The sequence below is a fragment of the Patagioenas fasciata genome, chromosome 22 (assembly GCF_037038585.1).
Source record: "Patagioenas fasciata isolate bPatFas1 chromosome 22, bPatFas1.hap1, whole genome shotgun sequence".
Taxonomy (NCBI): domain Eukaryota; kingdom Metazoa; phylum Chordata; class Aves; order Columbiformes; family Columbidae; genus Patagioenas; species Patagioenas fasciata.
The window spans coordinates 7,950,155-7,963,501 of NC_092541.1; the positions used below are offsets into that span (position 1 = coordinate 7,950,155).

General features: G+C 39.9%; 1 protein-coding gene across 1 annotated transcript; it reads right to left on the reverse strand.

Annotated features, from left to right (window-relative positions):
- Positions 1-5,552: 5,552 nt before the first annotated feature.
- LOC136115643 (olfactory receptor 10C1-like) lies at positions 5,553-12,045 on the reverse strand. Its single transcript, XM_071818119.1, has 2 exons — positions 11,128-12,045; positions 5,553-5,612 (listed from the first exon to the last, which is right to left on the reverse strand). Exons 1-2 carry the CDS (start codon positions 12,043-12,045, stop codon positions 5,553-5,555), a joined length of 978 nt encoding a protein of 325 aa, XP_071674220.1.
- Positions 12,046-13,347: the final 1,302 nt, after the last annotated feature.

Here is a 13,347-nt window from a genome sequence, read left to right on the forward strand (position 1 = left end):
GTATTTTTTTTCTTTCAGAATTGGGACAGAACTGATGGCCTGGTTTTGGTTGAAACAGGGCCAATTCTCTTTCAGTGAATTTTCCTTTCAGTTAAGTTTCTTCTACGTATCTGCACTTTTCCGAAGGTGGCTACGTGTTTTTCAGACAGTGTCTGTGTGGCAGATGCGCTCTCCCTGCCATGTCCCCCAAGAGCACAGAAACACCTAGGTTGATGGACAACTATGGTCATGTATACACCCCTTGGTCAACAGACAGGATGTTTGACCAATGAGACAACTTGGTTGAGAGAAGCTTCTGAACAACTACCGTAAATGATCGCAACTCAGATTCAACTCAGGTATAAATGGAGTCTGCTGGAAGCTGGTCTTCCTCAGAGCACGGGGTTGCGGTTGAAGGCTCTCATCCTTAGACTGGTCATCTAGGAATCATTCCCCAGGGTCTCAGACACCTTCCTAATCTATTAAGTGATCATCTGGGTACTGCTGAGAGTCCTCTCTTTGACACAGAGTGGGAAGACGCACATTTTGAACCATCCCTCTAGAGTTTTGTGATCTGATCCCTTTGAGTTTGAGTCAGTTGTGTAGTCATTGAACTCCTAACTGGTATCTGAACTTTTGTTGTGTAGCGCTACCAGAGTGCTGAATAATTTTGGATAAACCCCATTTGTAGTTGGTTTCTGTTAAGCAGCTCTGGTTAGAATAATGTCTCTTCAGAGTTTGTTGCCTACGTAAATTTTTTTGGGTGTTGCCTCTGTGACAGTCTGCTTCAAAGAACTGATAATACCTTGTGTTTATGGTTTTACTGAGCTAATGGTAGGAATTGCATGCAGAAAAGACCCATGTTTATACTTATTACTATAGCAGCCCAGGTCACTGATAGATCTCTTATGAGAGAGCGAGGGGTCATAAAAGGCCTGTACCAGTAGGGAGGGGTGGACAGAACAGGTGACCCAAGTTGGCCAACAAGGCATTCCACGCATCACACTCAGTTTAAAGCTGAGTCGTCATGAGGGGGTCTTCCTCTCTTTGTTCATGGCCAACATCTGAAGAGGACCCTGCCTGTTCTGCCAGCAGTCCTGATTCCAGTCCATGCATTCCTGAATCCAGTTCCTGTCTACTGTGGAGTCCAGTCCAGGACTTCCTGATGTCTGTCCTGCAACCACAGGCATGATGCCAGCAACTGCATGGGATTCTGTGACCATCCGGGACACTCAATATTGGCTTTGCGTATTTTGCATTATTTCTTTTATTAGTAGTATTATCACTAAAACTGTTTTAATTTTCCAACTGTAAGTGTCTCTCCCTTTCTCTTCCAGGAGGAGGAGAAAATATTTTTCATATAAAACATTAAGAAAAAAATCATTAATGTTATGGAATGTTACAAACATTTCCACACAAAAATAAACATGTGCTTTACCAATTTCATTATTTATGGGACATGAAGAAGGGCTTCTTCAAGTACATCAGCAGCAAAAGGAAGGTTAGGGAAGATGTAGGTACACATCTCTGGAGACATTCAAAACCTTTCTGGTCACATTCCTGTGCAACCTACTCTAGGTGTACCTGCTTTAGCAGGTGGGTTGGACGGGATGATCTCCAGAGGTCACTTGACCCCTAACCATTCTATGATTCTGTGATGATCTTTCATATTCAATATATGACTTCCACATTTCTGAGCTTGCACTCTGTGTGAGACTCCTCAACTGTATTTTAGCAAATTGTTGTAAGCAACTTCCATGAGATTTGTGGCATTTAATTTAAGCCGTGGTAAATGCTGACAACAGATAAATTGTTTTCTAGTATAGCAAATGGAGATCTAAGCAGTACAAGAGAAAAACCTAGCTTGTGTGATTTTAGCATTCTATAGAATACAAACTATAATTGAAAAGAGGATGAATGAAAAGGATGTCAAAAAGAGGAAATGAAAGTGATGTTTACACATTCCAATATAGGCTTTAAAAATTCCCAAACTACCTTATAATACCTTAGAATAATGACTTAAAATAATCTAATTTAAAAAAAGATGATTAATTAGAGTATTTCAAGATCACTCACAGGTGATATATAATGTCCATGCATAGGTTTGAGAATTGTTAATGTCACATGAAGTTTCTCAGGGAAAAATTATGCTGAATGCATTTTACACTCTAGTCCACTGAAGGTGGAACACAAGTACCAATTTTCACTGCATAAATATCTTCACTATCTTCAGAATAGCTGCTATTGCATATAATACAGAGAGGGGGTGAGGGTAAGGTTATATATAACTCAAAATAGAATACTGCTTAAAGTTAAGGAGAAAACCAATTAATATTATATGTATTAATTATTATTATATAACCAAGTAATATTAATGTCAAAATGCAATGGCATATACGAATGCTGCTTCTGTTGTCACCCTCATTTAATGTGCTAACCAGCTCTTCAAAAACTACTGCTCGTTGTTTTTCTTTCTCCGAAGTCAGTGCTCTCTGTGTGTTAAGACATTGGACTGGAACTTGGGGCATTTCTGCTCTGCTGTTGGCTCATAATCACATGACGGGTAGCTTTGACCAATAAATCTTTTCACTTACCAGTGCCTTAGTTTTGCCATATATAAAAAGTGATTATATAAACATTATCTACAGCTAAAAAAAGCCAAGTGCATATATGAGATCAGTGAAAAAGATCCAATGAGAAGCAAGACCCTGAACTGAAATATTGCTACGGGACTGAATCATGGTGAGAATGGTCTGTAAAAGATACAAAAGTGTATGGTTTTCTGTGCTCGGGTGGGACCTCTGTGCAGGTGCCAGCTTGACCCAGCCCTCCTGCTATTCTGATCCATTAATTTTTTTTTCATTTCTGAGAATATTTTTTCCTGAAAGTTTGATCCACGAGAGGTTACCAGGCCTTGCCTGAAAGTTTGCCTCCGGAGCTCTAAAACACCGACTCCGGAGTGAATGGTTATTAGGGAGGGAAGATGCCTGAAATTTTGCTCTGTGAATGGCTGTCAGGCTCCTGGAGAGAAGGTCAGCAGCGTTTGGCTTGGTGTGTTTGCTCCATGCAGTGAATAATGGAGCGAACCTGCCACCGAACTCTAAGTTGTGCTTTTCTTTAAGAAATCTAAACATTGTTCTGCAGTAAGCAGAGCCCTGAATCGCTCCCCCATGACACTCAGAGGGCAGCATTCCCCCATAAGGTGGAATGGAGGCCCACCATTTGTCCCTGAGCACAGCTTCAGACACATGGTGGACATACAGAAAGGATTTGCCATGCTGACACTGGTTCAGCAGGTGTGGAAGGAGACATAGCAGAAGAAGAAGAGAACAGGAGTTGCTGAATTAGAGGGCCTGAAAGCACCACAGGTGAGTTCTGTGGCTGAGGGATAACAGGTTGGGGCTAGAGCACAGTGGTTAACAAAGGTGGTTACAGGTGGAAGGGATGGTCAAGAACAGCCGAGAGGAGGGGAAATACAGACAAAGAAACAACGCTACAAAGAGTCTTCTCAAAAGGAGAAGGAGCCTTTGACTGAACCACGGTTGTGAACAGACACAGAATGGATTGGGAAGGGAAGCTGACACAGAGAAAGGGATTGAGACTGTCAACGTAGAAAGACAGAGAACTGCACAGGTAAGAGACAGTAGAAAACAGGAGAGACAGATAGACAGAAAGAAAGGATGAATGAGAGATTGGAAGACAGACAGTGAAGAGCAGAGTGGGCACAGGCCAGGAAAAGAAAAGAACCTGACCCAGAGGAAATCCGAACAGAGAATCATTTGTTTGTACATTAATATAATGGTACACTGTACTACCATTTGAAAATAAGAGCTCTGTCTAAGGAATATGTATTGTAAATACCCAGTATATATCTTTACCTACCTGGATGTAGAATTTTCCATCTAGAAAGAATATTTTTCTCTGCATTATGTGCAGATGTGCTGTGCGAAGCAGGAGACTTATTCAATACCTAAAAACTACGGGATTTTCTGTGGTGTGGGTTTTGTTTAGGTTGGGCTTGGTTTTCACTTTACTGTCAATTCAGGGTTCAGTGTCTTTTTTTCAACACCAACAACATGAGAATCAGAAAATTACAGGAACTGGCTATTCTAGTGGCAGCAGGAACTGGAACAATCTGGTGGGTGTTTAACCTTTGATAATGATTCTTAACTAGCATATATTTCTGTTGGGCAGCTTGAGTGATGTTTCTTTTAGCTATACTTAGGCAGCTACAATGTAAGAATTTACACAAAGCTAAATTCCTACTCATATTTTATATTAAAAAAAATTTAAATAAGCAAGCATGGACATTTTTCAACTCTTCTGTGAAATTCTAAAAATCTGATTAATTTGCTCTGTATATTCCTGTGAGTCCAAGTATCTGTCTTCACGTTTACATACCACAATAACGCCTCTGGACTCCAGACCAACAGAAGTATCCTGGCATAGAGCTAGTACTCTGTGGAGTAGAATTAGCCATATTTATCCTGCATAGTGATTAGTCTGGGTCTCCCTCGGTTTGTGTGACCCTATAGTAGCCTGCTGCAGTGATGTTATCACAGTATGTGCTCGGTGCCCTGGAGCCTGGTGTGATATCAGTTGGTGATATTTGGGAATGAAGAGTTGCCTGGAATAATGTGGGAGGACTGTTCCAAGCGGAGGAACCAGGACAAGTTCTCATCCATATACTATGTAGCAGAGCATCCGTTAGAAGTGCTTGTATTTTTGTTGATGGTACAATTTGGCTCACATCAGAGGAGATCCCACATACTGTCCAGAGCAGAGCCAAAGTGGTGGTGCGGACACCTCACTCCCAAAGGGGACTGCACAGTTTGTAGCAGCAGCTGAGAACAAACTCTGCTATAAAGCAAACACATTTCCTTTGGCACGAGTGGTCATGGGCCTCATGAAATGCAAATTAAATTCATCCACAGATCTTCATCATTAATGGATCTATAGGTAACACCAGGCTAGAAAGGTTCCTTGAAACAACGGAGCTTTGTACATCCTCATCACCAGTTTGGTCCCACAAATACGCAGTCTGTTAGCTTTGTTCTGCAGTTTCCGTCATAAAGGGGGTGGAGGAAGAGTTGATTTGTTGTTTACTCATTGCTTTCTTATTCTGTCCGAGGTACCACCGCCCTTTGTCTCCAACCAGTGACCAATAACCCATAGTCTCCTCTGAATGTAAGGGGCTGAATTGCATCCTGCATACCTGTGGGGTCCCAGTCCAATTTCGGACTCAGGAAGGTCCAAAATTGATTCCAAGGGTGAGATTAAGACACAAACGAGGTCAGATGCTGCTGAACAATGTTATTTTATTTGTATGCCTAATGACAGAGTAAATCTATCTCATTTTCACACCTAAAGCTAGAGTGACAAAGAGAAAGGGGGGAGGAATTAGGAGGAAAGTTAAGCAAGCATGCGAGAAGATAAGCAAGAGATAAACAAGAGGTAGTCACCGCCAGGGATCCAAAGGTCTCCTGTGGGGCAGCTCTCAGGTTTCAGGCCTCTGTAGCGCTGGCAGTTTGCAGGTCTCAGGTCGTGCCAGTAGCAGGGTCCAGGTTCTGGCATCAGAGTCCAGGTCCCAGTAGGTGTTGGCAGCGCTCGGGTCTCAGGTCCGCCGGTCCCAGGTGGCAGGTTTTGGTCCTGGTGGTGGATGGCCACACTTGCCAGTCATAACCTGGTCATTTTACGGCAGTTGGTGGCAGGTGTTGCCTGAGCACACTGCAGGCCTGGTCGCAGATGTTGGTGGCTGATATCACTGGAGCTTCACTTGAGCTTACCTAAGCTTCAAGCATTCTTTGTGTTTTAACAATTCACAGTGATCATGCATTTTTCACTTTAATTCACTGTATTTAGGCCTTTACAGTGGACCCAATTAAGCAAGCAGTATGAGCAAGCATTTTTCTGTAACAAGCAGCCTCAAGCATATTATTTTAGCAAGCAAGCTTTGAGACAAATAATTCACAATATCTCAGCCTTCCACACTTATGCCGTGTGTTAAGGACCACCACCTTTCACACACACTCAGACTGTATGCTGAGAGCTATCTGCTCTCACAATACCTTGCAAGATCCAGCATGTGTGTCATTCTAGACCACTAGGACAAGACTCATCTGATAAGACTAATTCTTAAGCAGAAGTGCTGATTTCCATTTTAGGATAATTTATCATGTAGTGACAAACTAAGATCCAGACATCTCTACCCTGAACGCCTTGAGCTGGATGAACAGACTCGGGTTCCAGAGATTAAACATGGGAATTCTGAAGAGGGAAATACAAATAAATTTACCTAGCTCACATCTAAAAGTTGGTTATGTATTTCTAAGGAAATTATCTAGGCTTTCTCTGTAATCATTAGATAGAAGTGGGTCCTACCGAAGTCTATTAATCCCGTACTTAGGGATCTAGAGATAGTCTCTGTATTGTTCTTACCCAAACAACATTTGAAACAACTAATTATATTTCTAGATCTGTGGTTGCTGTTATAATATAAACACAAAGACAAGACCACTAGAATCTTTTTCTATAATCCAGAAATAAATCCTTTGAAATCAATACAGCTGCGTTTTTAATTATTTAAGGTGTGTGTGTGCACGTGTGCATGTATTAGGAATAACTTAAAGGTTTTATACAATTAAAATCAGTTTGTGTTATAGCCGATACAGAAAAAAAACTACTTTTGTTTGGTCAGATGTGTGCCTTCAGTGACCTTTACTGCAAGCCACTGCCTTGAGAAGTGAAAGCTGGGTTGTACACCACCATATAAGAAAGTAGGACCTGCCTTATGGCCCTGATATTCTCTTCCTTAACCTGAAGTCCTTTTCTGTGTTCTGATTTGTTTTGGTTTTAGTATCACAGTATCACAGTATGTTTGGGATTGGAAGGGACCTCAAAAGATCATCTAGTCCAATCCCCCTGCTGGAGCAGTATGAGCAACGTGAGTCAGAGCTTGTGTCAGCTTTCGTGGTAAGGACTTCTTACCTGTGCTTTCCCTCAGCTCTGACCTATCAATATATATGGATATCTTGCTAAACATCAGTCCTCCTCCTTTATGCATGTTGAAGAACACCTAGTACCAAGGCTGAGTCTTCTGTCATGTAGGAACAGCTTTCTTGTCAAATAACTTAATTTCTGAGTTTTATTCTTGATGACAACTTCTGATCATCCACCACAAGAATATATTGAATCTGGAGTAGTCCTTTAATGGGAAGCAAAATATGGGTTCAGCATGGCAGACGCTTCACTGTATTAACCCCTTCACGAATATGAGCCTGCAGCGTGCCCAGGTGGCCAAGGAGGCCAACTGCATCCAGACGTGTATCAGAAATCGTGTGGTCAGTAGGACCAGGGCTGTGACTGCCCTGTACTGGGCACTGGTGAGGCTGCACCTCGAATCCTGGGGTCAGTTTTGGCCTCCTCACTACAGAAAAGACCTCGAGGTGCTGGAGTGAGTTCAGAGAAGGGCAATGGAACTGGTGAAGGGTCTGGAACACAAATCTCATGAGGAGTAGCTGAAAGAACTGGGGCTGTTTAGCCTGGAGAAAAGGAAGCTGAGAGACCTTATCGCTCGCTACAGCTGCTTGAAAGGAGGTCACAAGCTTTGTGCATGTGGTTTGTCTTCAGCTCATGCCATTTTGGGCCCACAAATATTAATCATTTGGGATGTAATCTGACTCCAGATCCAGATACTTATTTGCAGGTGTGTACAAGCCCACTGGATGTCTGAATTCCCGTCATCATCAAAAAAGAACAAATCCATAAAGTTAATGTAGTATGGAGACTGAATCTACTGAAAAAGTGTGGCTGGCATCTATAGCCAACAGTGACAGCTCAGACACCCACTTCAAATGTCAACATTTGGATATTCTGATCCCTAAAGAAAGATGTTTAGTGTCATTTTAGATGTCCAGGAGTATTCCATCTGTCCCACAAATGCCATTCCAAAATTATATGAGGTTCTTATAGCTGTTGTAGCTCCTGGTTTTATGTCAGAAATCTCTTATCTAGTCTGTGTGAGGAATCCATGCTAATAATCACTTGGTAGATATTGAGACCTTATATGTGATAACTCTGAGATGAAACCAATTTTTCCTGAAGAACAGAATATCTATTCCAGAGTCTCTGTCTCTCCAACCTTTCATACCTACCAGGAAATTACTCCTACTTATTTTTGGCATAGTGAAACTAATGATGTGATTAAATCAACAGTCCATGCCCTCCATTATAAAAATATTATACATCCTCTCAGTATAAGACCTTCAGCTCATATGGTACCTTATTTTCTGGCTACACGAGCAGTGATATATGTCTCAAATATGCTTTTACATTTTAAATCAGAGATAAGATTTTAGAAGATAATTAATCAAATCTCTTACTGCCAGTTCATTTTCTCTTTTAATTAACTCTGAAAATTTTTTCATTTTTTATATTTTAATTAATGGCTTTTGTACAAATTAAGATGTCAATAAAAACAAACATGTTAATCTTCTGCAAAGAGGTGTGCCTTGTAATTCTTCCGTGGAACTTCAGGCTCTCAAGATAAAAATAAAACAGATGACAGGGAATTAAGAGCACTGTACAATTATGCTGTTAATATTTACAATTATTTCTAGGATGAAGGATTAATTTAAGGAGTCGTTCATGTCCTCCCTTTCCAATTACATGTAAGTTTTGAGGATTTAATATGAAGAATTTGATGAACAGTTACAGAACATTGCTATTTTGAATCGAATGACAAAAAAAAATTAAAAAAAATAAACAAACAAAAACCACAGTGGGTACATTTAAGTCAACCAGGGAATAACCTGTCTGATCAGAATTGGGTATCTATAGCATGTATGTCGACATTTAAGAAAAGACCAAGTACACTTCTTTAGCGTAAGGTTAATTACAACCTAGAATTTTTTTTGTCAATAAAGGAGGTCCATACAGATTAGCAAAGATGCAGTAATCAGTATTGCAGTTATCTACATTTCACAAGATGAATTTTATACAATTTCTGACATATAATGTGACTAGAATACTAGATTTTGTGGTTTTTGTTTGTTTGATTTTGGTTATTTTATTTGGGTTTTTTTCTTGGTTGATTTCTGTTTCTTATTGTGTTTTTTCAAACTGCTGAATACAGAAGCAGCAAAGAAAATTAGCTTAGGTCTCAATAAACATATTTACAGGATTAGATGAAAGAAAACCCTCTTAGCCTTGCTTTTTGGTATCATTTCTCTCTTCACTTCAGATAATTTCACTGTAAGATCTCAAAGGTAACTGCTGCTAGGTTACAAATTGCTCCAGAGAATACGATTAATTACATTAGTTCCAGTTCATCAAGAACAGAATAGCCGAGGCTGGAAGGGACTGATAGAGAGCCCTTGGGTGGGCTGGAGGGCTACAGAAGAGTCTTTTTAAAGTGACCCGTGGCTATGGATGTAGAACTGCAAGTTCTGGTTCTCAAGGGGAACTTTAACTGTCACAAATACTTCATCGCTTTTGAGATATCTTTGTTTTTTTAAAGCTTTAGTACAACAATATCAATTTTTCCCTTCATAAGATATTTACAGAAGAAAACCTGCAGAACACTAGGTACCTGTGTTGAAAAGAGGCCCCAAATTCATTAGTAGTAAAAGTGTGTTCTTTAAAAGAAAGAAGCTGCTGGTGACACAAGCTGATGGGTTTATTTGCCCTATTCTAAGTTTTGCTTTTCCACTCATCTCGGGACTTTTGATAAAGAAATGATGGGATTTGTGGGAAAAAGTATCTGATGCCTGCAAATTAGCTGGAGTGGCTATGGGAGCAGCTGAGAGATGTTTGGTGTTAAGGCAACTAACTTGCATTCTCTTTAAATCTACGGAAGACAGCTCTTTTTTTCTTGATTTTACTAATGGTGTTAATTTGGCTTATGTAATTCATTTGTGGATTTCTGTATTTGGAGTGGAATTTATCTGCCTTCACTGGGTGTATTTGAACAGGAATACAGGTTCAATTTATGGTAGAAATCCACTACTTAAAAACCCATCACCTAGGTGCATTGTAGTGTTTTGGAATTCCCTTGCTGTCCTCTGATTGTCACTGCAGAAAGGCTTGGATCTCCCATCGATTCTGAGTCATATCTGAGAAATGCCTTTGATTACCTAAGGCATATGAAATGAAACTAAAACCTCATTCTTAGGCTAGTGAATCTCATCTCTGTAGTCTCCAAATCGCTAGTTTCAGAAGATGGATGCCTATGACATATAGGAAAAATGTCTTTGTAGAGGAAGCTGTTTGCCTCCTTTTCCAAGGAAACAGTAGATTTATTATTCTAGACTTAGATGAGTGACTTTTATATACTTAAATTAGGGCATGTGGATTCTAACCTTTTCAGTCATGGAGGTCATCTAGGTTAATAAAGTCAAATATGTCCTAATAACACTATTATAACAAACTGGAGTAGAAATATTACAGGCAAATCCATGCATGAAAGTAACAAGAGATTTTGATCCAAATTCTGCACATCAGAGACTGTTCCTCGCCTATAAAAAATAAGTCTAGATTTTCTCTAAAATGTTTGAAACAATGACTTGAAATTAAACAAAGATGTCTGTGGCAGGAATGCAATTTTGCATACCTGTTTTGTTGTTGTTGTTTGGTCAATAACAACCTCAGAACTCATAACTGGTAATCAGTAATTTGCTGGACTTTTTCTTGTAACTTGAATTATGTCCTCTCGTTTCCCCAGAGAAATTTACAAGGCATTTACAGGAAGTTAATGGAAACTGATGAAAACTTACACTTCTCAGTTCTTCCAGTGAAATCAGGCTCCCGAACATTACTATTTTGTTCAAAAAGCCACAAATATGTAAAACATTATTTTAACCCTTCTGACAAATAGGAAGTGTGTGTGTGTGTGGAAGTTTTATTTATTTATTTAGGAATTCCTGAAGTATTTGGACAATGTTTCCTTTCAAAATCCTAACATAGCTTGGCTAGTACTGTCTCTTACAGTCAAAAAATCTCCACTCTTCTCCCTTTTCCTTCCCCAACTCTGAAATATTCTTGGAAATTATTTGGAAATCATGTTACTGAACAAGAATTTACAGTGAAAGATACCACTAAATCCACCTGAAAGAAGGGAAATATTCTATTTCATTTCCACACAAAATGAATTTTTCTCCATCTTCTTCTCAGGGCTCCTTTCACCTCCTCATTCCTCAAACTATAGATAATAGGATTCAATAAAGGAGTCACCACAGTATAAGAAAGTGAGAGCAACTTATCAACAGATGCGGAGTAAGTAGATTTTGGCCGCAAATACATGGAGCTTGCTGTACCGTAGAAAAGAGTCACAACTAAAATGTGTGAGGAGCAAGTAGAAAATGCTTTCTGCTGACCTTCAGCTGATGACATCTTGAGAATTGTGGAAATGATACAAATATAGGAATAAATGATCATTAAAAAGGGACACACAATGGCAAAGCCAGCCACAGCAATGACTTGAATTTCACTTGGGGAAGTGTTACCACAAAGCAGCTCCAAGAGGGGTTGGATCTCACAGAAGAAATGGTTGATGGTGAGACCACAGAATGGTAAACTGAATGTTCCGATGGTGTGTACTAAGCCTACAGCAGTGCCGCACAGGTAAGTTCCAGCAACCAGGCCTTTACAGACTCTACTGTTCATAATGATGGTGTAGTGCAAGGGGTAGCATATTGCCACATAACGGTCAAATGACATGGCAGCCAAGAGAAAACATTCTGCAACTCCAAAGTAAAGGCAGAAAAACATTTGCATTGCACATCCTGTCTTGGAAATACCTATTGTTCCCACCATGAGATTCTCAAGAGTCTTTGGGACAATGACTGTCAAATAGCAGATATCCAAACAGGACAGCTGGAGGAGGAAGAAATACATGGGGGTATGAAGGGTGTTATCCCCATTTATTATCAAAGCAATCGCTGTGTTAGCCATCAAGGTGAAGATGTAAAGAGAAAATAAAACTACACAGAGCAAAGGATGCAAGTGCGAGACTTCAGAAAAACCCAGGAGTCTGAATTCACTCACTTCACTGAGGTTCACGGGGATCATCCTCCTCTGGTACCTAGTACAACTATTCCCTCTTCATTTTACAGCTCAGTGGTTGATGAGGTTGTAAACAGTTAGGCAAATAGGTAATCAAAATACAATTGACTGAATAGGCAAATAGATGAGTAGCATTTAGAAATCATGCAGATTTTGAAAATGTCTTCTGAATGGATTATAAAAGTTTCTAAAGAAAATCAGGCAATCTTACCCACATAATTTTGTCTCTTTTTTTTTTTTTTCTTCTTTCATAACATTACCTTTGAAATGTGCACATTTACTACTGTCTTCAAACTCTCAGCTAAATTTTTTACCCTGTAGAATAAGAAAAAGATTTGTTTATAGCAGATACACTTTTATGGAGTAATCACTTGAAGTTCCAAGAGCATCAGTACATCAGCAGCAGCATTTGAATATCACACAGATAATTTCTCTGTTACATAAGTGGTCTGCTCCAGGGGACGATTGCTGCTCCCAATGTCAATTGGTACAAAGTGTCTTATGACTACATTAATGCGTAGGATACACAGCATGAGAAGGGTTAAAAGGCCACTAAAGACAAGCTTTGCAAGGCTTTACTTGTGGGATACACAGCTGACGGCAGTCATGTTTTCTGAAGTTACCTTGTGGAGAGGGTGGTTGAAGAAGAAGAAGAAAGAGAAACTAAATGATGAGGTCTCCAGAAAAGCATCTGCTCCGAGGACTCTTTTCAGTGAAGCAGGAGAGATTATTTTCCCCAGCATTATATGCTGTCCACTGGGACTTGCTTGTGCTGATTGGAGCAATAAGGGATAGTTGTTACACATGGGTTTGTTGCTATGCGTGGTGTATGCATATTAGCTGTACTCACAAGCACCCTTTCTGGTCTCTCCAGTTTTAGGTAACTTGGACTACACTTTTGTATAAACCTAGATGTCCTCCTGGAATAACGAGAGCTGTCTTTGTCTTTGAAGTCATTACTATTACTTCCTGATGCACCCAGATTAATGAGTTATCACATAAGCTCATGAAGTTTATGCTTTATAATTAAAATTTGAAGGAGAAGGTCTAGGAGTACAGTGCACATGCATTTTGGGATAGAAATACTGCTGGGATAGGGATGCAAGGCTGGGCCAAAAACATAGAATCAAAACTGGTGAGGTTCCTGAAGTAATGCAAACACTGAATTGTTCCAGGTTCAGTGTCAGAAACAGTGATCCCAGAAGCAATGTAGTACATGTGTTGTAGACCCTCAGAATAACTCAGGGTGCAATTGCTATTGCTGCTTTTCCCACATGAAAATGTAGAATTAATTTCAACCCCATCACA